The 22859-nt window shown below is 40.3% G+C and overlaps 1 protein-coding gene across 5 annotated transcripts in view; it reads right to left on the reverse strand.

Annotated features, from left to right (window-relative positions):
* Positions 1-22859, reverse strand: part of camkmt (calmodulin-lysine N-methyltransferase) — a 119184-nt gene that overhangs the window by 38579 nt on the left and 57746 nt on the right. For all 5 annotated transcript variants that reach the window (XR_013304011.1, XM_077614088.1, XM_077614087.1 and 2 more), the window contains 7 exons: positions 20627-20687; positions 19850-19901; positions 16897-16960; positions 13261-13327; positions 10482-10556; positions 5464-5527; positions 2985-3116 (listed from right to left, as the gene is read on the reverse strand). Coding sequence is in view for 4 of the 5 variants with exons in the window: in XM_077614088.1 (XP_077470214.1) it covers positions 2985-3116; positions 5464-5527; positions 10482-10556; positions 13261-13327; positions 16897-16960; positions 19850-19901; positions 20627-20687 (515 nt within the window). In the remaining variant the exon portion in view is untranslated. The remainder of the gene's footprint in view (positions 1-2984; positions 3117-5463; positions 5528-10481; positions 10557-13260; positions 13328-16896; positions 16961-19849; positions 19902-20626; positions 20688-22859) is intronic.

Here is a 22859-nt window from a genome sequence, read left to right on the forward strand (position 1 = left end):
CTTTTTGAACTAAAATTGCAAGGTTGCAGATGAACACTTGGCATCCTCCAGATGTGACCTGTATTCTGTGCATGAAAAATCTGAATATGGCCATTATGAAATTGAATTTCCCTTAAGGGATTAAAATGTGTACAATAAATGACATCCCAAAAACACTAAGAGGTATCGTGGCAGAAACCCAGGGGAATTAATGGTAAGGAAGTAATCTCCTAGCCCCATATAGATCAATTTTATTTGATGGTGTGTTGTAAAATTGGGTGTTTTTACTGTCGTAAAAATGTTGTTTTTACTGTCGTAAATATGTTGTTTTTACTGTCGTAAAAATGTTGTTTTTACTGTCGTAAAAATGTTATTTTTACCTTGTAACAAGGGTTTTCATCCAATTTTCCAGTCCATCGTCATGTTGCACTCTGATGCTAATATAGATAACACTACCAGGGGGTGATCGGTTGACAGCTCGGCACCTCTCCTCACCTGAGTGACCAACACATGCGGCCGCAAGACATCTCTTGGACTGCCAGTATGTAAGTGTTTAAGCAAAAAAAGAAGCATTTAGATGATTTTCTTTGTCTTAAGATTTCATGACTTGCAAATCGACAATGTGCGTGTGTTTTGTTCCAAGTTAAAATATATTCCCTTGTCGTGTTCCTTGGTACTCCCAAAGCAAGCGGACACATCTAGGAAAGCTAATCTGTAGTGCAAATGAGAAGCAGCTGTTCATTCATTTGTGTATATGTGTGTGTGTTTCATCCATGTATGTTTGGGTGTGATATCATCACGTGGTGCGTTCGTGTGTCATGTCTCGCCAATATGCCATTTAAGTGATGTCTGGTCTGTGTGAGCTGGTGCTGGTGATATAACTCCTTTTTTTCTTCCTTTATTTCTTAGCAATGTGTTGCAATGGTCAGGCAAGCCCATACGCATCCACACACACATGCACACACACCGTCTACCTCTCTCTTGCTTTCGGTGTGTTTATCAGAAGATAAGCAATGGAGACTTAATCACCTACACATATGAGGGGTATACTCCAAGTTGTCCTTTCATTTGAATTCAGCAGCTTGACCCCTATTGTCAGGCCCCAGACCAGATTGGTGGCTGGTTGTGCCTGCCACCAAATCACAGGCCCAGCCCCTAATCACTCAAACGCTTCCAGGTGCGATTCATCAGCCAGTGGGGAATATTTAAAGCCAAGAAGACCATGACCACGCTGCTGGATCGTCTTAATCAGGTCACTGTTAAGTACCCTCTTGTATTGTCTCCTTGCCTGCCTCTTCTAATCTACGACCTCTTGTTTTTGCTCGCAGGATCCCGACCACGCTCAGCCCCATGACCACGGACAACGACATACTTCACGGTTACTGACCTCCCTTCCACGACTAACTACTCGCCTACGCTACTCCCTTTTGTGCCTTTGCCCGTCTCTTGGACGATTCTAATAAAGATTCGAGAACCAGACTTGCTGCCCTTGCCTGCTTTGGGGTCCTCCATCCCCGATCGTAACACCTATGCTTGTGTGAGTGTGTCTAGGTCAGAGCTATGGCTGACAGCAGCCTGTTAGTGAGTCTGTTAATGTGTGTTAGGTCTTTCTGGCTATCTCCTTCACCATATGTAAAGGCAGTATAAGATTCTAGTACTGTATACTATAAAAATCAACAATAGGTTGTGCAAAAACCATGTGTAAAAACTCAAATAACGTTTAATGAGCAAAGCGGTCTCCGTGAGTCACTTTAACGTGCACTGTACTGTCCAATTCTCCCAGCAGTGCTGGTAACAACACGCTCACCCAATTGGGCTAGTTCGCTGGCCACTTCTTCAGAAGCTGTGTGTGTAAATGGAGGCACCAGCGGGATGTACTTCTTTTAACTCAGGTGGTTTTGATGCTGGCTCCCTTCAACCACCAAGTTAAAGCAGCTGGTTTTGGGCCATGAAAAATCTCAAAACGTAGCTTAAATGCCATTACCCAATGGAACTAATGGTACATAAAGTGACTGATGGTGCCAATGATTGTACCCTAGCTCATGTGTAAAAGTATTCCAATATTTCTGTAAGTAGAATAAATGTAGAGTATATGGTTGTAAATAACAACCATATACTCTACATTTATTCTACTTACAGAAATATTGGAATACTTTTACACATGAGCTAGGGTACAATCATATGAGGAATCTTAACCTTTTTTAGTCTCACCTTTTTGATTTAGGGTTTGTTGAAACTGTTTGATGGCTGGCTGGTTACACAGTCCAGCATTGTGGTTGAGGTTAGCTGATCAACTTGTACGATGGTTTATTATTGGCTTTTTGGTTAAATAATAGTCACAATACAAATCAAATGACATGTTATGCACCTAAAACTAGATTATGGGAATACTCAAAAACAAACCATAGTGGGAGTGTAAATTGGCTAAGGGGCATTAACAGTTGCGTTAACAGTCTAGAGCACCTGTGTCAAAGTGGTAGCCCGGGGGCCAAATCTGGCCCGCCGCATCATTTTGTGTGACCCAGGAAAGTAAATCATGAGTGCCGACTTTCTGTTTTAGGATCAAATTAAAATGAAGAGTATTGATGTATATTAAATTTCCTGATTTTCCCTTTTTTAAATTAATAATTGTAATTTTTTAATCATTTTTTTCCTGTGTTTTTAGTTCAAAAATCATTTTGTAAAATCTAAAAATATTTCTAAAAAGCTAAAATAACCATTGTTTTAGATCTATAAAAAAAACTGAATATTCAGGGATTTTAATCCAGTTCTTTTAATCCATTTATTAAAAAAAATCTAAATATTATATCTAAAATGGTCCGGCCCACGTGAAATCAAGTTGACGTTAAAGCGGCCCACGAACCAACCCGAGTCTGACACCCTTGGTCTAGAGAACACTTTAGAATCAGGAAATTCAGTGATTTTATTTATGTGCTTGGAAGTAATCTGCTGACAGGTGCACGTTCCACTGTAAACCGCTATAACAAAATAAACAGGAGGGCTACCTTTTGATGCACATCCCACACCTGGACATCGTACTGCTGGTGCCGAGCGACCAGGAGTCCAGCCTGCTGGGCCAGCTGAGAGAACATCTGCAAGGTGTCACCTCGAAGTGGAGCGAACACAAAGGCCACGCCCTGACAGAGGATAAGAGCAGCAATAATGTCAAACATATCCACAAATTAAAAACAGACCAATGAATATAAACAGCCCTTTTATTTAAAAACACCACAACAAAACAAATCAAAGTGCAGTAGAAATATGAGCATGCACACGCAGGCTATGAAATTGTATCTTGAATGTCACAAGACGTGAGATGTGCACACAAGTCAGGAAAAATGAATGCTTGTGTGTGTGTGTTTGCGTGTTTGTATGGGCACGCGCACCACCGACGTCCTGCAAGTACTAAGAGGATTAACAACAGGTTCAAAGTTTCTTTGAAATCCTCCAGCTTTGAGTTTTATTTCATGCTGATCGTGTTGTTATTGTTCTAATTAAACGGAGCACAGAGACAAGCACGTACAAACAGGCAAATTAACACAAAAGCACAGGAAAACAGCGGGGTGACTGTCCGTTGGAGTTTTTTTTTTATATTAATCCAAACGTGCAGTGGTTTATTTGTAAGCCCCTCCAATGAGAAATCAAACAGGCAAAACACACACACCACCCAGACATTAATCATCTGATTAAGAGGATCTTGCCACCCGGATGGAGCACCTTGGTCACAAACAACAAATTAGTGCCATTACAAGAGAGAAGTCAGGCTTTTGTTTAATTGTTTAATCAGCTTAGCAAATTAATAAATATTTGGTGAGGCTTCGTGTGGCAGAGATGTTGTGTCTGATGGCCACCACTCAAATCATATTAGCTGCCGAATTATCTCGGTAGGATTAAAGAGGGAGATATGATTAGAGACGAAACACAGATGTATGACAGTGAAGGCACACTTGCTTGCCATTGTTACAACGCAGCAGTGTGCCACAATTATCAGTAAAAATATTTTTCATTCTATTATAAATGCTCAGATGATCCTACTTTTGTGTGAGTGAAAGGAAGGCATTGTGACACTCTGCACAAAGTATATCAAAGCACAATAATACACAAATATCTCCATAAATAGCATAGAAATATCATGTTTTGTGACTTCATGAACACCTTGACGCAGTTGTTGTGAACCATAATTGTTTGCGATGTTTTTAAAATCATGATGTGTTTCTATGGAAAAGTACAAATAGACAATTAAGGAGGGAAGTAGTCACGTTACACCATTTTCTTACCCGTGATGATTTCAAAACCCGACAGCCATTGTTCAATAAAATTAATCTCATAATAATCATCAAAAAGCTCAATATTTTGGTCAGGAAAGTGAAACCAAACCGGCCCGGCGGCTTGAGTGGTTAGCACGCCGGCCTCACAGCTCTGGGGTCCTGGGTTCAAATCCAGGTCGTCCACCTGTGTGGAGTTTGCATGTTCTGCCAGGGACTGCGTGGGTTTTCTCCAGGTACTCCGGTTTCCTCCCACATTCCAAAAACATACATGGTAGGCTGATTGGACACTCTAAATTGGCCCTAGGTATGAATGCAAGCCTGTAAGGTTGTCCATCTCTTTGTGACCGGTGACTGGCTGACCACTAATTCAGGCTGGCCCCCACCTGGTGCCCATAGTTACCTGGACTCTCCAGCACCCCCGCAAACGTTGTGAAGATAAGTGGTTCAGAAAATGGATGAATTAAAAAATTGAGTGCCTTTTCGTATTACTATTTTTTCCTCCCCTACATTGGTTGGATATTGCACTCTGTTAACAGCTACCTATTTAGAAATGTCTTTCTCAGAACTGCGAGGTGGACGTGCTAACCACTCGTCCACCGTGCCAGCTTGATTATCAAATTAAAAATACTAAATGAATTTCTTTTTGGTCAGAATTTCAAAATGATATTACTTAGACATTCTCTCTCCATGCCCCAGTACAAATTATCTGCTTGAAAATAAAAGCTACACATCTTTTTGTGTGATGTGTCGCTTGCCTTCAAGTGTGCGTGTGCTCTTCCTTCCTTCCATCAGTGCCGTTTTCATCTCCTTTTACACAAACTCCCTCCACCAGCCTGGCCTCTGTACTTAAAACATGACCTGCTTCCTTCAGATGAAGAAAAATCTCAACCCTATCTCTTGCAGCCTTTTTGCTTTATTCCCAACAGAACACACACATACACTCCCCCATCTGCTTTGGCTGTCGCAGCATGGGGTCTTATCGCGGGGCCAAAAGGGAGAAGTTGCCTAGGATTTATGATGAAGGCGAGGCCAGAAGGCACCACCACGAAGATCAGAGCTGTGCATAAGCATTAAAGCATTACATGATATTAATCCTGTCACACTATTAACGTGTGCTGAGGTCTAATTATGATTGTGAGAGAGGGGAGGCAATTTAGAGGAATGGAGGATAATCACAGATATAGTACGCATGCAGTAAGAACACGCACACACTTACATTAGGTTGCAGTAATCTCCTTATAGCATCAACCAGGCTGCTTCTGTACTGGTCAAAGAACAAACTGAAAGAGAGAGAGAAACAGAGAAAATGAGAAAGAGTGACAGAAAAAGAAAGAGAGAGGTTAGCATGCATCGTCGAGATGGCAGCCGGAGATAAGGCAGCAGCATGTTTATTTTTATTTTGTTGACAAATAAACTGGCACAACGGGAAAGAGGGAAGGCAAAAAACAATTTGCATGAGTTTACGAGTGGGGCGCAGAGTGTGTATTGGGGCTTAACCTGTTATCGACGCATTGAGAGGAATGAAGAACAGACCAAAAGCGTGCACATACATAAACAAAATGTGATACACAGTTTGGACTCAAACATGTTGAATTGGGGGAAAAAGGTAGTAGCCACTAGTAAAAGCACAAGGAAACACATTTTAAAATGAAATATCCTGTAATGTAGTAGTATAAATAAACAAAACTGTTTTAATTGTTCATTGAGTTTATAATTGCTATTGAAAAAATATTTTACTTTAAATGTTAATTGACTGTTTGCATCATAGAAGCACAGAGTTGCATTGTGGGAGTTGCTGGGATTCTCAGTGTTCTTATTAGGGTGGAGAGATGAACTGAACAATCAACATGAACTGGGACATTTTTCATGCAAAATAGCATCGCAAACCTTCTTTTCGCCACATAACACAATAATTTCAACCTAATGCTAACACTCATTACATTGGTGTCCATAAAGCGCCTAAAATAAACTGAAATCATCAACTTACAAAAATTGAGTGCGGGCTAATTATGCAAGATGAAATGGGATTAATTTCACTAAAATGCAACAATACAGATTTGGCGTAATCCTAAACACCCATCTGGAGAACACAGCTGCAACATGGATGTGCAAAACTCTAATAATTTTGCTGAATGTTACCTTAATTTGCAGCAAGATACTAGCATTATTGTAATGTGCATATATGGAGCAACTCACCTAGAGCTTTTATGCAAAACCAGGATGTGCGCAAACAGAGTTTATTATTCTTGTTGGGTGGATGGCGGTGTGAGCTTATTTCCTTGAAAGGTGAGAAGTTTGTGTTTGGTTTAGTTTGCCACGCGTATCGACTAGGAGAGGAAAAGCGAGCGACCAGGAACAACAGGGAAGTGAGCTGTTGGGTGGTGGCAGTGAGTCTAAAATACACATGGATGGATGCGTGCGTGCGTGTACACACAAGTTCAAGGGAAGGACAGAGTGTCATTGGGAGGGCAAAGTATGAAATGGGTTATTACTACATCTTTAAAAAAAAATTAAAAATGAAGATTTACTGCACAGGTTATTGAGTTTTATTCAGGTTCTAGTCAGGCCTCTTCGTCAGATTCGATTGTAGCACACAAGGAAATGGTGTTGGGGAGTTGTGACTGCTGTTTCTTTTTTTATGTACAAATATGGTTTTGTATAAGGACATGCCTCACTCCCTAATTTCATCATTACGACGAAATTCTCATCAGTTCGGGGCGTTGAGTGCCTCGCGAGCGCAAATCCATCGTCATGTCTGAGAATCCTAGCTACCCTACCCTCGTGACCGGACGTTTGGTCGCCGGACGTTTGGTCGCCCGGACCCAAACGTGCGGCGACCAAACGTCCGGCGACCAAAAGTCAGGCGACCAAACAAGGTAAAACAACACGGTCTACGCATCAATCAAAGCCAACAATGGCCCTGAGCAGTTTCACTGAGCGGACATGTAAGTGTATAAGAGTGTGTATGTACATGGGTTGTCCCCTTAGGAAGGGACGTCAGTCAGGGTCTTAACAAGTTCTCCAACAAAAGACAATACAAGTACGGGAAATTTGGAGCTTTTCTACACTTGCATTAAGTATGACAAAATAATAATTCACAGTTTGTATTTAGGCAATTTGAGCAACAATTTTAAATGGTAATTATCAATAACCTTCCGGGCGACCAAACGTCCGGCGACCAAAAGTCCGGCGACCAAGCGTCTGAGTGCCCCCTACCCTAGCCAGCTTCACGACCTTATTTATGCCTGAGTGAAGAACCTCCTCAGTCGTAAATCACTCATAATCATTGATGATTTTTTTGGGCCACAGGTTTTTCCTTCTTGAAATTATGTTCCTTTCCTTCTTATAATTAATGTCATTATTCTAATTATAGTCATTTGGCTGGCCAGTCATCCTTATACTTCTTCGGCGGCCAGCCCGCCATTGTTCAAGGAGGCTACATGTGTTGGCCTTATATTCGCGCATGGACTGGCCTTGCCCTTTAAGACCACCCTATTGTCTCACACTAGCCCTTCCCCACCCAACCCAGGACACAGGCACATAGCAGAAATTGTCAAAGGGCATGAATGGTGTGTGGCTACATTTGTATCTATTTTTGTCACGTTCAGGAGGCTCATCACTGAGATGGAGGAAACAGATGACACCATTGGCGGTGCTGCAGTTCATCAGTGAGCATGTTTACATGTTTTGTATGTAATGCTGCAGTCAAATCGGTTGCATTTTGTCTTGCGACATTGGGTAGCTGGCTCCACTGTTTTGTGTTCACACTAACCTTTACATCACCAAATTTTTTATGTAAAAATAAGAAATATAATGACTGTAATTTTCGTATTTTACAACATGTTTGTCCAATCATACTTCAAACTTCTGATTTTACGCTAAAAGTATTTTTGTATTGATACAATACCAAAAGTCTCAGCGAAAAGTTGTTTGTTCTGCAATTGGCAAGCAATCAGTTCAGGGTGTACTCTTGCCTTCTCCCCATAGTTACCTCGGACAGGCTCCAGAAGCCCAGCGACCATTGGGAGGATAATCGGTAGGGTATAAAATGAATGAAACAATTTATAGGCTATCCTGTCTCAATTCTATCAACTGGATATGGCAAGTTTTTTGGCTGACAAGGCCTCCCAATACATTTGTCTCATACCGAAAAATCACAGCACAGTAAACACTGTACTCAGGCTTTTATCTCTGGGTCTACACATGGTAGGATTTTTGGAAGAATCAAGCTGGCAGAATTACGGAGCCAAGAATTCTGTGCCACCCTCCTTCCCACATAGGAATTTGTCATTCTCACATGCTCAGACAAACAACCATTTAATCATCAACCCAAAACTCTCACAACAATTTAGACATTAAACATAAGCCAGCCAGTAATACTGGAGTTTAGTTGGTGAGACTGTCTTTATATACGTAATCCATCAATTCATTCAACAATACCTAATGCTGGTGTAGCCAGGAAACATGAAGAGCTTTAATATCTTTCAAATTTAGTAATTTCATATATTGTTATTGTCCCATTTTCCTTTTCAAACAATTAATGTCTGGACTGTTCACGCATTTCGACTTTACTCAACATGATCAAAAAGAATACTGAGATATAATATATATGATATATCCTTTGTCCAAGCAACGGGAAGACTATGGGACATATCCAATAACATTACGAAAAGGAGCACGTATACACTGTACGTGGAGTTACGCTTTCCCTGTTCACAGTTGGAGATATAATTAATCAAAGTGGATGGCGCGTTGTTGACCTTTATGCAGGTGATCATCACAATGAAGCATCCATTAATCGGTCAGCCGTCACTCTTCAACAGGCAGCGCAGCAATTATCACACAATCACTCACGGATGGTTTCTGCAGGAAGCACCTGACATCCGCGCACACACGGAAAGTGTGATGGCTGTCCTCAATGTGGGAACTTCACGTGTAACTGACTCCATTCTCGCTTGATTGCATGTAAATGTAAACTACATTCAATTGAGGCATCTTTTGCTATTTGAGCCTGGCAATTTTTTACCTGTCAATCTGTGCGTAATGCACCTAGATACAGACAGTTCTCTGTTTTTTTAATGTATTTAAACCATAAGCTGATGGTCAGAGGGACAAAATATTTGTTCCCTGAAATGGTATTCATTTACAATTGTATTTTCTTAAATCTATATTAGTAGTAGTATTAGTCGTCTCCCACTTGGAGGATGCGCCAGGAAGGGACTCCAACGTAAAAATGTATCATATGAATTGACTGTTTCACTGTGGAACTCCAGGGAGGAGAAGTCGAAAGAAATAGATGGAGTTGTATTACAGTAGTAAAAATTGAAATGATGATAACAATAACAATAATAATAATAATAATAAAATATCAATTAAAACTTTGGGAGTCTAATGTTGACAGTTTTTACATTTTGTATTGTGTTGACTTTGTTTCAAAACAGTTGGATCATATTCCATAACACGCACAGACATCTTAACATTACATTTGAAGATTTGGTGCTACATTAGTTACTTGATTTACGGTACAGTTATGACAGATAAGCTACTTTCAGATGTTTACATTATCGTTTACTGCTCCATTTCAATCATTTCTTTGTCTCCTCCCCCTTCTTGCGATCACCCCTCAAACTCTTACCTGATCTTCCTTCACCCGTTTTTCTTGTTCAGACGCAATTATTTGCAATTTGCCTATGTCATCCATCCGACCATGAAAATGAGGCAATTTAGTGTAAAATGAAGACAGGCGGCTATTGGAGCACATTTATGTAAGTGTGTGTGTGAATGTTTGAGATGGATCCAGACAAGGGAAGGTCCTAGGCGGTAGGGGGGCTATGCAAAAAGTGTCAGCCTAATGTGAAGATAAACCTGTGTGTGGTGGTACTGGGAGGCAAGGGAAGGGGAGTGGTGTTCCGTCATATTTTGCTACACATCAGAAATTGTTACTTTACTGTTCTGTACAAGTGCTGTTACATTTGTGTTTCACCCATAATATTTGCTTCCTTTGTCTAGAAGCTCTGAAAAACGACAGTGACTAGAGCACTGAACACAATTGTATTTGAAAATATGTTGCTGCTGAAAAGTAACAATTAAAAACGAATCCAAAGTAGCTGTGATTACTGGCACAGAAGTATTGAGGTGACTATCATTGATCTATCAATGCATTGCGTACCAGAAAAATCTTTGGTAGTAAAATCTGATTAAGAAAAATTAAAAGAACACCAGTGGTGAACCTACCAGTCTGCACACATGACAACATCAAAATGGGCTTCTAACGCTGAAATGTCCGGGTCACAGTCCCACCTCAGCACCCTGCAACAAAATGTTTGAAAGTTTAAAAACTTTTGGAATCAATTATATATATTACCAGGCATGACAAATTTGCTTTCACATCTATTCAAATTCAATTTCATTATGACTACACTAGCAAACTAAATTACCTTTCATCAAAAGGAACAGTCATTAGTGGGTGAGAAAAATAAATAAATAACCACTCAAAAACGTGTTCTTCACTGTTAATTTAATTGACGACAAAAATTGTGTCAAAATTAACAAGTGAGAACAGGAAGCAAATGTTAAATAGAGCTTGTACTCATTTTAAAAATGCACATATATGAGGTCATGGGCCATAACGGGTCATTAAGTGATTGAAGGGTCAACGCTGTGGGTTCCTGATGACGTCCAGGGGACCACCATTTTTTAACAGGAGTAATCCTCAAAGTGAAATAATTGTTCCAGCAGATTCCAGGAACAACAGAACTAGAATTTTGCACGGAATCCATAAACTGTCAGAAATCTGGTAGAGGACCTGAGCTGGAGGATGACATAGGTATCAGCCCATGGGGGTTAGGGGGACATTATTATGTTTCTAATTTTCAGACCATTCTCTGTAAACTATAGAGATGGTTGTGCGAGAGAAATTAGAATACCGGGAGATCATCAGTTTCTGAAATACTCAGACTAGCATTTCAGTCACTAACAGGCATGCAATGTTTAAAGTCATTAAAACTAGGGTTCTCTTTCATTCTGAAATTTGCTTTGAACAGCAGCAGAGTGCCTTGACATTGTGTACATGCCTGAATGCAGTGACTTTATGCCATCTGTAAGTATGTTTTTCTATTAACTATCAGACGCAAAGAAGTGTCATGCAGTTTTTGGTTGGGTTTTGAGCTGTATTGTGTTTAAGGAGCTGAATTGATGGTCAGCATTTAGCAATTTTTGCTTTCCACTTCTCTTGCTCACATTGGTGGGATTAATAAATAGGCATTATTAACACTTTGTAAACAAAACATTAGGTCCCGCGAAAAACACAATCCCAAATCTCGATAGGGGGTCCTAAACACACACCATTACACCACATCCCCCTAACAACCGTCCCTTCCGTATCTCGTCCAATCACATCGTGGACTGCCGTAATCTGCAAGGAAAACAATTAAAGTAATGTGGAATAATTATATGTTGAGTTTTTATCTTTTTCTACCACTTGTGAAAATATGCAGAGGAGGGAGGAAAACAAGAAGAGAGGTGCAGCAGCACAAAAATTAAAATACATTTTAGTCCTCTCATATGATGTGACTCGTGTGCTTTCTGGATGAGAGGTTCCCATTAAGAAGAATAATTGTGCATGGATGATTTAAACAGAAGCCACCCGATGGTGCAGTGGTTCTTCTGCCTGACTTTGGTGCGGGCAGTCTGGGTTCTATTCCCACCCGGTGGCAGTGTGATTGTGAGAGTGACTGGTTGGGTGTCTGTCTCTCTGTGTGCCCTATGACTTACTGGCGACCAGTCTAGGGTGTCGTCTGCCTTTCACCCGAAGACAGCTGGGTTAGGCTCCAGCAACCCCCGCAACCCTTTCAAGGATTGGGGGTTATGAAAGATGAGTGAATGAATGAATGATTTAAACACACAAACACTAAACATCTATTGCTAACTACTTCAGATGTTCCTTCATTTGTACACATTGATGGACATGTTCACAATATTTATTGTGGAAATTGGGCGAAATACCAGTTTAGCCCATGAGAAATCAAGTACTAAAGAGGGGCCTTGATTGTGAAACTATGATCAGACTGACTGCATTTTTTACTTGTCACGTGATGGGTCAATGTAATTGCACATGGCCACTGCCCTTCGACCAGTGATACGTGTAAGGACGCGACGCAATGTTGACAGTTTGAACAGATAGCCTGTGCCCCGTGACGTCACACGTTGATTTTTTTATGCCGCAGAGAAGATGGCTTGAGTTGATCTTTTTGCGACAGATTTCAGCGATAACCAGTGGTGGTTGTAGTTATGGAGATGCTTTGCTCCATCTACAATTTACAACTGGATTTAATGCATAAGTAAGATGAGTTCAAATGTCTGTTGGAAACATAGTTTGTGAACGGGTTGATGTTTTATAGAAGGGAGGGATCAATTGCGATCTTGGTCATTATCTTTCACAAATAGGGATTCACTGTATATATTTGTATACATAGTAACTTACTTCAATTTAAGAAACAGATTTCGTATACAGCATCTGTGCAAGATATACAGTATACGGATAACGACATTCAAATAGTTCGGGAATTTAGCATCACCCATCTTCTGTCTGTCTGATACCTGTTTCTGACTACTTTGGGAAAATTCTCTTGTGGCGTGTCCTTAAATTCTTTCCTTTCAGGGATTGTTCATTTAGACATTTTCCAAAATGCTCTTATGGTTGGCATTTCAACTCAGTTTCTGTTGATTTAAAAAACAGACAAAAAACATGTTGGGCGCTGATTTTATCCAACTTTCCAGGCAGTCCTACTGTATTTTGTTGTTATTGATTTTTAAAATGAATTGCAACTGGGCCTTCAATACTACATTAGGCTCACAGCCTGAATTTTAATATACCAGAATTTCCCGCCAGATCCTTGCCATACTACAAATTTCATTCTGCCTACCTTTAAATCAAATAAACATAACAAAAAAGGCTGCAAAATTACTTGAGACAAGTAATAATAATAATAGTCTATACCTTTTTTTTATTTACCTGGTAGAAACATGTGTTGATCCAAATTTCCCCGCTTGCATGTTTCTCTCGACAATCCCTCGTACATCTGTTGGGCAACAGTCAAGGACTCGTGCTCGCAAAAAAAAAACATATGAAAGTAATGCATTGTAAACACGGCGAAAACTAAGTGTACAGAGTGCATCATCCATGCCACTGATGATCCCTTTAAGTGGTTGACTTTTATGAAGTGCTTTCTATGATAAATGTCACTTTCAAGGCTGTGGAATTACTGTTGTTGTTGAACTCTTATAGACTTCCGTACAGTTGTTGTCCATCCCTTGAGTAAGACTACAGGTTAGTAAAGAGCAGCCTGACATGGAAAGGTATATTAAAAATAATACATGTATACTATCTGTTACGCAGGATATGCTATGAATACAATAGAAAAACCTCGCTGGATTTTTCTACACTTAGCACAAAAAGAGAGCTTAATGTCTCCATCGTGTGATCCCAAAAATGAAAAATGTATAATGAGTTCATTTGAACAAAGCCATTATTAGATGACAACTTGTATTGTCATTAAAATTTTATAAAACACGCCAATCTAAAGGACAAACACTATGTGACAGATCCCAAGCTGTTGAGCAGATCACAGCACCCTCCTCACCCCATCACTGGATCAATTGAAAGGCTTTTAACCCCCCACGCACGCGCACAAACACACACGGTCTACTCACTCACACAGACACAGATGAGCGCGCACACAAAAGCAGGGCGATTGATGTCAAGTTGTCTATTAATACACTAGCCTGTGGAGTTGCACCGCAATTCAATTAGGATTTGCTTGTCTTTAAAGCCCGCAAAGAGACAAATCCAATCGACAAAGACGCTGGGCCGAGATAGGCATACAACAACCAAGAGAGCGAGACTAGGGACACGCGTTCATATATCATAATAGTTACCTATTAGTATGAGTGTTAGAAATAGTAATTATAAAAATCAAACATGATAGAAAACAAAACTATATTGGTAGCCTGATATAAAAAGCAAAATCAACGAAAGCGCTCCTATTTCCATTGTCTAACATCTCAGATCAATTTTTTCCATTAAATAGGAACAGAAGTGAATAAGGCCCTTGCACCATTCACAATACATTTTTGTTAAGTCGTTGTATTCAATATAAATAGCCCAGCACTGTATAAAACACAAGGTATGTGAACAAGTACACTTGCAGCAGACAACAAAAAAGTACATTATTTCTAAAATAAATAAATAAACAAAGCAACATGCCAAAGAACCCATACTGATTAGGTTGCGACATCCGTAGGTTAAGATATAACGGTATGTAGGTTAGAGGAAGAAGACGGTAAGCAACCACAGAAACCCTTTCAGACACACCTGTGCATCACTGTTTTGCACAGTGATGACAGAGAGGCTTACTGTAATCTCGTCACCAACATACCACTAGGGGAGAGGTCAGCGTACACGTACCGCACACACGCACACACAACTGAGATGCAAAAAGATGATGGAGTGTAAGGATAAAATGATTTCAACTTTTTCTCTAGCTTTGCTTTTGATGTTGTGTAGTCCCCACAAAGCATGTAATAAGAATCAGAATGGTAAAATGATACACAATGATAACAGGGAGTCAAAGCGACTCTTCTGCTCTGGCTGCTAAGTACCTCTTCACTTGCTGCTGCGCCATGAATGCCATGTTGTGCTATGCAAGGTCAGTTTTACACCAATTTCTTTTTACAGTTGAATGGCAGTTAACAATGTTCAAATATGACTTTAACCATTTTGGAGAGAATTAATAAAGATTTTACGTTGGCGGTAGCTTGACCCCGGAAGACATTATTTCTGTTGTGTCCCATAGGAAAAATTGAATCACAGTCGACCTGAGGGGCTTCAATTTACTCTTGGACATTGTGAGGGAATATATGCAGCCATCTTTTAAATCAGTCAAGTCGCAGCCATCAATCACGCTTAAAGGAATATTTCCATTGATTTTTCTGGATGATTGTTGAAGGTCGTGGCCGTCTGGAGTCCGGGTGTGCATGTGTGTGTGTGTATGCGCACTATGAATGAGGTCAAAAACTGCCTATATAATTCATCTAGTCACATGAATTGCCTCACATCTGCTTCAATTGTAGCCTCAAACTGTGGCCTTCACAGGAGAGAAAAAAAATCAAATAATTTCTGTGTGTTTTTGTTTTTGTGAAACAAAGTGGGCCAGTCAATGGTGCATTGTTGGTGGAAGTGTGGGTAGGTTACAGTCTGTGCAGTGTTATTGTTTGGTCTTATTGTGATCGCGGCCGGCTGAGACGCTTGGAAATATTGTAAGCAGACAGAGCTAAATATGGAAGTAGTATATTGGTCAGTGGAGAAGAAATGTGTAGTTTTGGACGTTTCCTGCTTTTGTCAGACAAAAACTTGTGTTTCTTGTTTTTGTAGCTGCTGAATGAATGCAGTGAAATGCCAGAAGGGAAAGGAAAGGGAACAGGAATGATGCAAAATGATAGGCGAGGTGAGATTTTGAATCGGTGGGAAAGACAAGCAAGATGAACGAGAGGTTAAATAAATGTTCATGAAAAATCTGAAATGCATTTGGAATCAGTAGCAACTATATAATGTAAATACTTTTATAAACTACGAATAGGTGTAAATAAAATAAAATAAAGACAAGTATTATGACCCAGAAGGGAACTGGAATCTGGAAAAATGCGGTAAACAAAAAACGGGATAAAATTGAAACTAGTATGTACACTGTACTGTATTGCACTCAATGTTCCCTCTAAGCTGCGCGCGTGCGCAATTGCGCACTACTCTCGTCTTCTCTGCGCACAGCAAATCATATGGAGCGCACAGAATAAAATCCCAGTTTTTTTTTTTAGCTGTGAGGCCGACGAGCGAACCACTCATCCGCCGGGCCGCCCATTCATAGATATTAATCATTACATTTTATTATTACTAAATCATTTAGACATACACCTGCTTATGACAGGTGTGATACTGGTGTGCCCATAGCGAGCAATGATGATGTTGCTCACGCCGGTACTCAGTGTGCTCAGGGAGGTTGTCTTTCTGCCCAGACAAACAAAAAATAGAGGGAACATTGATTGCACTGTATAAATACACTAATAGTTTGGCCACAAATAGTTAAAATCGGAAAATAATTTATGCAATAACTGATGAATAAATATTCAATGAAATAAAAGAAAAATGACAACACAATATTTGAAAAAAAATATGAAGATGAAAAATAACATCCCTAGATGTAGACTTGCAAAAAATGTCAGCTGGAGAAAATACAATATTGTCTCAAAATGTAAAGCATGTACGTACATAGTGTGGCAAGTGTGCCTCAATACTTCTGCCACAATAGAAATTCCGCTAGAAATAATAAGAAGTGGGAGGGCAAGTGTATGTATTATTTTACTTGAGCACAATCCTTTCAAGCTTGTATACTATGTAATTTGTAGTATTAGTAATCTATTTTTCATGTATTTTCATTTTCTTGCTAGGTGTGACATTCTATTTGTAAAATGTTAGTTTTGTGAGGCCCACTTATGGCTAGAGATCCTACAGGGAGGATTTGGAGGAGTTCATTTCAAAGCCCAGCAGAGTAGTACAGTTGTAGCACTGGAGCTTCCCAGCAGGAAGAAAGGATACTATGAATGCACTTCTCATTGCCGTCTGACAGCAACACTTCCTTCACGTCAGCACAAACAGCAACCTGCGAAAAAAATGAAACAAAAGCATGAAAAGGCCTTAGATGAGGAGAACACTTGCACAATAATGACATATCTGCACAGCCGAACGTGCAATGGCCTCCCTGCAACTACCCACCCCCAGCCCCTCTTTTTCTTTCTATCTTCAGCCCATTTCTATGTCTGCATTATTTTAATCATTCAATCAAATCAGTCAATACTTTTATCATTGTGGCTAGCGGTGGGGGGTGCTATCTTGCTATCACTCTGTTCAGTAATTGCATTGTGACAGGGGGATGATGGCAAGCGCTGAGCCTTTTCATTTGACGCCGGCTGTTTATCAGGCTGAGCGATCACTCCCGTTTGCCGCTGTCACTCTGCACTCGGCTCACCGGGCCTGCCTGATGCCCTTCACATAACTTTGCGGTTCAGACTGAGAGAGGCGTCGGAGAGGGAAAAGAAATGGGAGGGAAAGAGGAGAGTGGATGTAGTGCATGAGCACAATGTGTGTGTGGGAGAGAGAGAGAGAGACAGATATAGATAAAGAGGTGTGTGCTTAACCATAACCCTTTTTCACATTCTCTTTCCTCGTTCCTGAATAGATCAGTCACTATGTGTCAGGCTGTCAGTTATTGTGTGTATGCGAGTGCAAGTGTTGCGATGCATGTACACTAAGCCAAGTCAGTGTTATCTGTCACCATATGGCACGGAGGAAATAAAGAATAGTCATAAGTGAAGCATGCAGAGACACACACTATTTTATATATGCATGCTTTCACACACCCCTGTTCACGGCCTGCAGCGTGTGTGCGCGCACACGTTTGAGTGGTGGGGGGGTTTGTTTGGACACCAAGCTATGTGTATCCCACCATCTGCTCCAATGCAAGAAGTGACCTGCAGGCTAGACCAGGCCAAGTAAAAGATCAGGAACACAACCTGGCACCACAGGAGTAGTGGCTTGCCACCCATTCTACCAGTTTATGTTTCAACTTATTTTATGTTTTGGGTTCTTCAGTTCAATTTGATTACTTTATCCCTACTCAGTAAACTAGACCCGTTCCAGATCAAGCAAGATGGCTCAAAGGCAATTGTGGCAGTCTGCAACTGACACGCACACACAAAAACTCACAATAATGGATAAACTGGAAACTCTCGTGTTCTTATTGACACAAACCACAAACAAGGTTCGTTGGCAGATGGCCCTTATGGCTTGGCAGTGGACAAAATAAAAGATAATATTTGCTGATGGCAGCCAGTTGTGTGAAATGGAGCTTACCTTCAATTGAACTAAGTTATTTTGTATTTCATATTGTAGCTATTTTGGCATGTAGTATTATTCACGTGAAATTTGGAAACCTGCAATTACAGTTGTTTCACATCTGCTGTCAATGTAAAGTCAGGCACTTTGGGGTTTTTTCAACTTGTACCCAAGAGATACATGGGAACATTGATAGTTAGTGAACTGCAATAGGTGAAAATTGATGATATTAGAAGACAATAGAAAAATAGATAGATAGAAAACATTTTGAAAGACAAAAATGTAGTAATCAAAAAATTAAACACATGGTTCGGCCCACGAAAATAGAAGCAATGATCGCAGTGTCAGTAACACGCACGCACATCTATGAGGGTCAAGGAAAAGGAGAAGGGTGAAAAGAGGATTCCATCTCCAGCTAGCAATGTCAAAACACGGTGTATTGACTTGCGAGAGATAAAAAAAAAAAACTTGCTTTTGACCACACGTTCACACACGCACGCGCCAGATCGATGGGACACCGACGCCTGCTATGTGAAGGGGCCGTTAAGACGCCGGCTAATAAAGCCTTTTCGTGTCAATGTGTGTGGGAAGTGTTCAAGACTAGCTGGTACATCGTACAAGCTGATGGCATGACGCAAAGAGGTATATGTTCTATTTGAGCCCTTTGGTTTGATTCACTGATTTCACTCTTGAGACCGTTTCACAAATTGGCTAAGAAAAAAAACATTTGACCTAGGAGAAAGGCAAAAATGATGAATAACTATTTATATCCAGTTTGTCTGCTTACAGTGTCATGTTCATAATGTGCTAATGTGTTGACATGACTTCAGAATAATTCATATAAAGATAGAAAATATGTGTTTGCTTTATAAGATTGATGCCTAGGAGCAAGATATTACAAGTTTGTCGGAATTGATCCAAAATATTGCTGTTAAATTATATTACTATTTTAAAAACATAACTTTCCATTGCCAATTTAGGGAAATCTGTGTGTTGTGTACAAATCGATTTGCAAATACGATTCAATTCAAACTATGTTCGATTTAACACACACTAAAGACAAGATATTGCATATTCACCTTAATAAACAGTTTTTTTTTCTTTTTCATAATCTCTTGTTAGGAATTGATTCCCGCAACACACTCCAAATAAAAATTTTGACGGGACATTTTCACCACTGTGTTGCATCAACATGAAGTTAAACTTTGTTTCAATGATAATTGCTTTTCTTTTGGGTGGAGAAGGAAGAGCTAGCTTTCTTCTTTGGGGCCACAATGTAAAAGAAGTAGGGCGAAAAAGGCAATGATAATCCCAGTGCACAGAGACAGAGAAGAACTATGCACTAGCTAACAGAAACGCTGGTGATAGGGAATAAATGGGCGTCACAAAGTTGAAATGTTTTATGTCGAGGACACCGTAACACAAAGACTCTCTGTACTTTGTTTTGGGGCATGACACAATGGATTGTTTTCCTGGAAAATATCAAAATAAAGTAATGTTTTGTATGCTTTCCCACCTAATTTGGTGGTAAATGGGCTCATGGGCCATGTGGTGGCCCTGTATCTGAGAGGAACCAATTAATCAAATGAGGTCATTTTACCATCCAGTGCATATGTACATGTGCTCTTGTGTGTGTGTGTGTCAATGTTTCACTTACCATGAGTCCACCCAGACAAGTCATGCCTCCTCCCAACTCACAAACGTTGCCCCTGATAGGACAGAGTGAGAAGGACATTCAGTTACTTTTGACAGTTTGACGCATGTACACATTCACATGCACATAAAGTCTTTCTCCATCTTCTTGCCACTTCTATCTGGCCTTCAACTCCATCTTAGGCCTTGTCCACTTTCATCCCAAGCGCCTTCATCCCTCCCTCTATTTTTCTTTCTCTTTCTGTCTCGCTGACCTTCACTACCTTTTACAATAATCAATAGCCCTCTTTTCCCTCCGCCCCCCAAAGCTCACCACCTGCCTCTTGAATGTTAAAACAGGAAATCAAAGGGTGAGGTCTCACCTTCATTATAAATCAAAGTGTGCTTCGGGCACATTTAAGGCCTGTGGGTGACGACCCGTTGATCGGCAAAAGGAAAGAACAACACTTTTTGCAAGTGTCCATGGATGAGATCCAACAATTACATCCAGACAAGGCAAAAATTGCCAGTTAGGCGATTTTTAGAGAAGATGCCTGAGCTTATTCCCAGCATTTGCTTCAGATTGGACTATACATATATATTCTAGGGCAAGGGTGCCCAGCTCCGGTCTCGACGGCCTTTGTCTATGATTCAAATTGAATGAATGACTCCAGATCAATCAGGAGTATATTAAGTGGAAGAGGGCTGCATTCGCAAACCGCTGTTTAAAATTCATGTGCGGTGTGTCAGTGTCACTTGTAATTTAATGATAAAGTATACTCCAGCTTGATGGTGAACTCACGTAAACAGGTGACTGTTTTGCAGGCAGTAATGAGCCATGGTCTCCTCTGATGGCCACACACCTGGGAACAAACACACACAAAGAAAATTTGGTAAAATCATCTTATTATTATTGCTTCCAATAAATTTGCTACTTATGGCTTTCAATCAGAGAAAGTCCATTTGCCAGCCACAGCCTGCTTCTCTGGTGGCTTCCACCTTGCCTTGTCATCCAAGTCTTATTCCTCTGTCCGTCTGTAGTCTGCCCTAAATCCTCACAAACACTCTCGCTCATTGTGTGAATGTGTGTGTGTGTGTGTGCACGGGACTGAAGGTCCACTGGGTGATAATCACAGCATGCAGGCCTATCTGGCTTATCACCTACCGTCAGCCCTTCTCCTTCTGCTGTGCATGTAACACACACTTGGATGCTCAGCCCCGCCATGTCACTCACTCAAACACATAGACACGCATATAAAAACACGCCTTGGCAGCAGAAGAAGCAAGCATTCATTTGAATAAAACTTCGGGTTTCTGGCTTTGAAGTAGAAGATGCTGCAGCTTTGGCGTCACGTGCACCCGCCCGTTTGTGGGGAAGTGGGAAGAAGTTGTGTGGGCTGAGAACAACACGTAACGCGGTGTGTTGGGGGCTTAGAAAAGTGAGAGAATGAAGAAGAGGAGCAAAAAGCAGTGAGGGGGGGCATCTGCCAGAGAAGGAGCTGGTCAATATAGTAAGCGGCTTACAAACGCTCTCTCTTCAAGTCATGGGGCAGACATCAGTGCATGCGTGCGTGTGTGGGTGTGTGTGTGTGTAAGTGTGTGTCACCTTTGTGCACTTGCTGCTGCTTGCCAAGATTAGCTGGAGCAAGCAGGATTTAATAATGCCTATTGATAAAGTGTCCAAATATTCATTTTTGTCATTAGAAAAAAAAAACACATACACACCACTGGACACTGTACACACATTCAAACTGGCAATGACAGCCAAAGGAGAAGCATGCATCTAGAGAGTGTCAAGATATGCATGTACAGATGTGAACATGGTGACATTTTGAATGCTGTTGTCCATATCTGGACTTCAGGCCATAGCGTGGCAGCATGCCGAAGACATCTGACTCACCAATTGCTGCAGAAATAATTAAAACACTGTCCTTGTAGTTTGTAGCAATACAAATAGAATAAGGTCAAAGACTTGGAGGACTAAAAAGTTGGATAGTAAGAAAATAATTAAACTCTTTTTTTTTTTTTAAATTTAATAAGCTAAATTAAAATGTCTAAAAGATTTCCTGAGTAAAATCCAAAATGTCTTAAATATTGTTCAAAATCGCACAAAAGCTTATACGGAATAGCGTAAAAAGACAATGTTGCCTTAATTTCATGGAGTTAGCAAAAAAAGACATTGCAAAACAACAATGTCATAATTTTATTATACTAAAAATCTAAACAAAACATGAACGGCACACAGTTGTTAAATGACACAAGAATAACCTCAATATAATAATTTTCAGTTTTCCCAGATAAAAATATATCTAACTTGTTAAGCAGGGAAAAAACAGTTACAAGACAAGAAGCTATATTAATGAAAAACAAAAGATCTCTGGGGGATAATTAAACCCCCCCCCATTTAACCTTTAAAACCTAAAACAAGGCTGCCGTTACGTCAAGTACCTGCTGAGGACTGTTGCGAATTATTCAAATTGCATTTTACTTTCTTATTATGAAATACAATTTTATGTGTTATTATCTTGAGTCACACGTTGTAAACAATTATTTTTGATCTGTTCAATTTGTAAAGGTCAAATAGCTTGTGTTTAGACTTAATGTGGACACTTCACAGTTCATCTTTTACAATGAGTGCATGTTCTCCATTGTCCTGATTCCTCCCACCCGCCTCCTCCACCTTCTGTTAGTAGCCCCGCAGACCATGAAACTGACAGTGCCCTCTGAACCCTGCATTGATGGATCTGCCCCTCCCCAAATGTGTCACCATGACTCCCAAAAGAGGGCCAGCGGATGAACAGCAGAGGGTGGTAAAGAAACATAAACTATGATTGAACCAAGGTACAACAACAAGACAATGATACACTGGCACACACTAATAGTATACTACAACTGTCTATATCCCCAATCATTTAAATGCCGCTTAATCGAGTGAATACTTCGTCCATCAAAAACGGTCCGTGTGTGAAAGCAGCGTTAAGTTATAAAGCTTTGTAAAGCATATGTGAATTTGATGGTTAATCCTGGACTCCAAT

The sequence above is a fragment of the Stigmatopora argus genome, chromosome 11 (genome assembly GCF_051989625.1).
Source record: "Stigmatopora argus isolate UIUO_Sarg chromosome 11, RoL_Sarg_1.0, whole genome shotgun sequence".
Classification (NCBI taxonomy): Eukaryota; Metazoa; Chordata; class Actinopteri; order Syngnathiformes; family Syngnathidae; genus Stigmatopora; species Stigmatopora argus.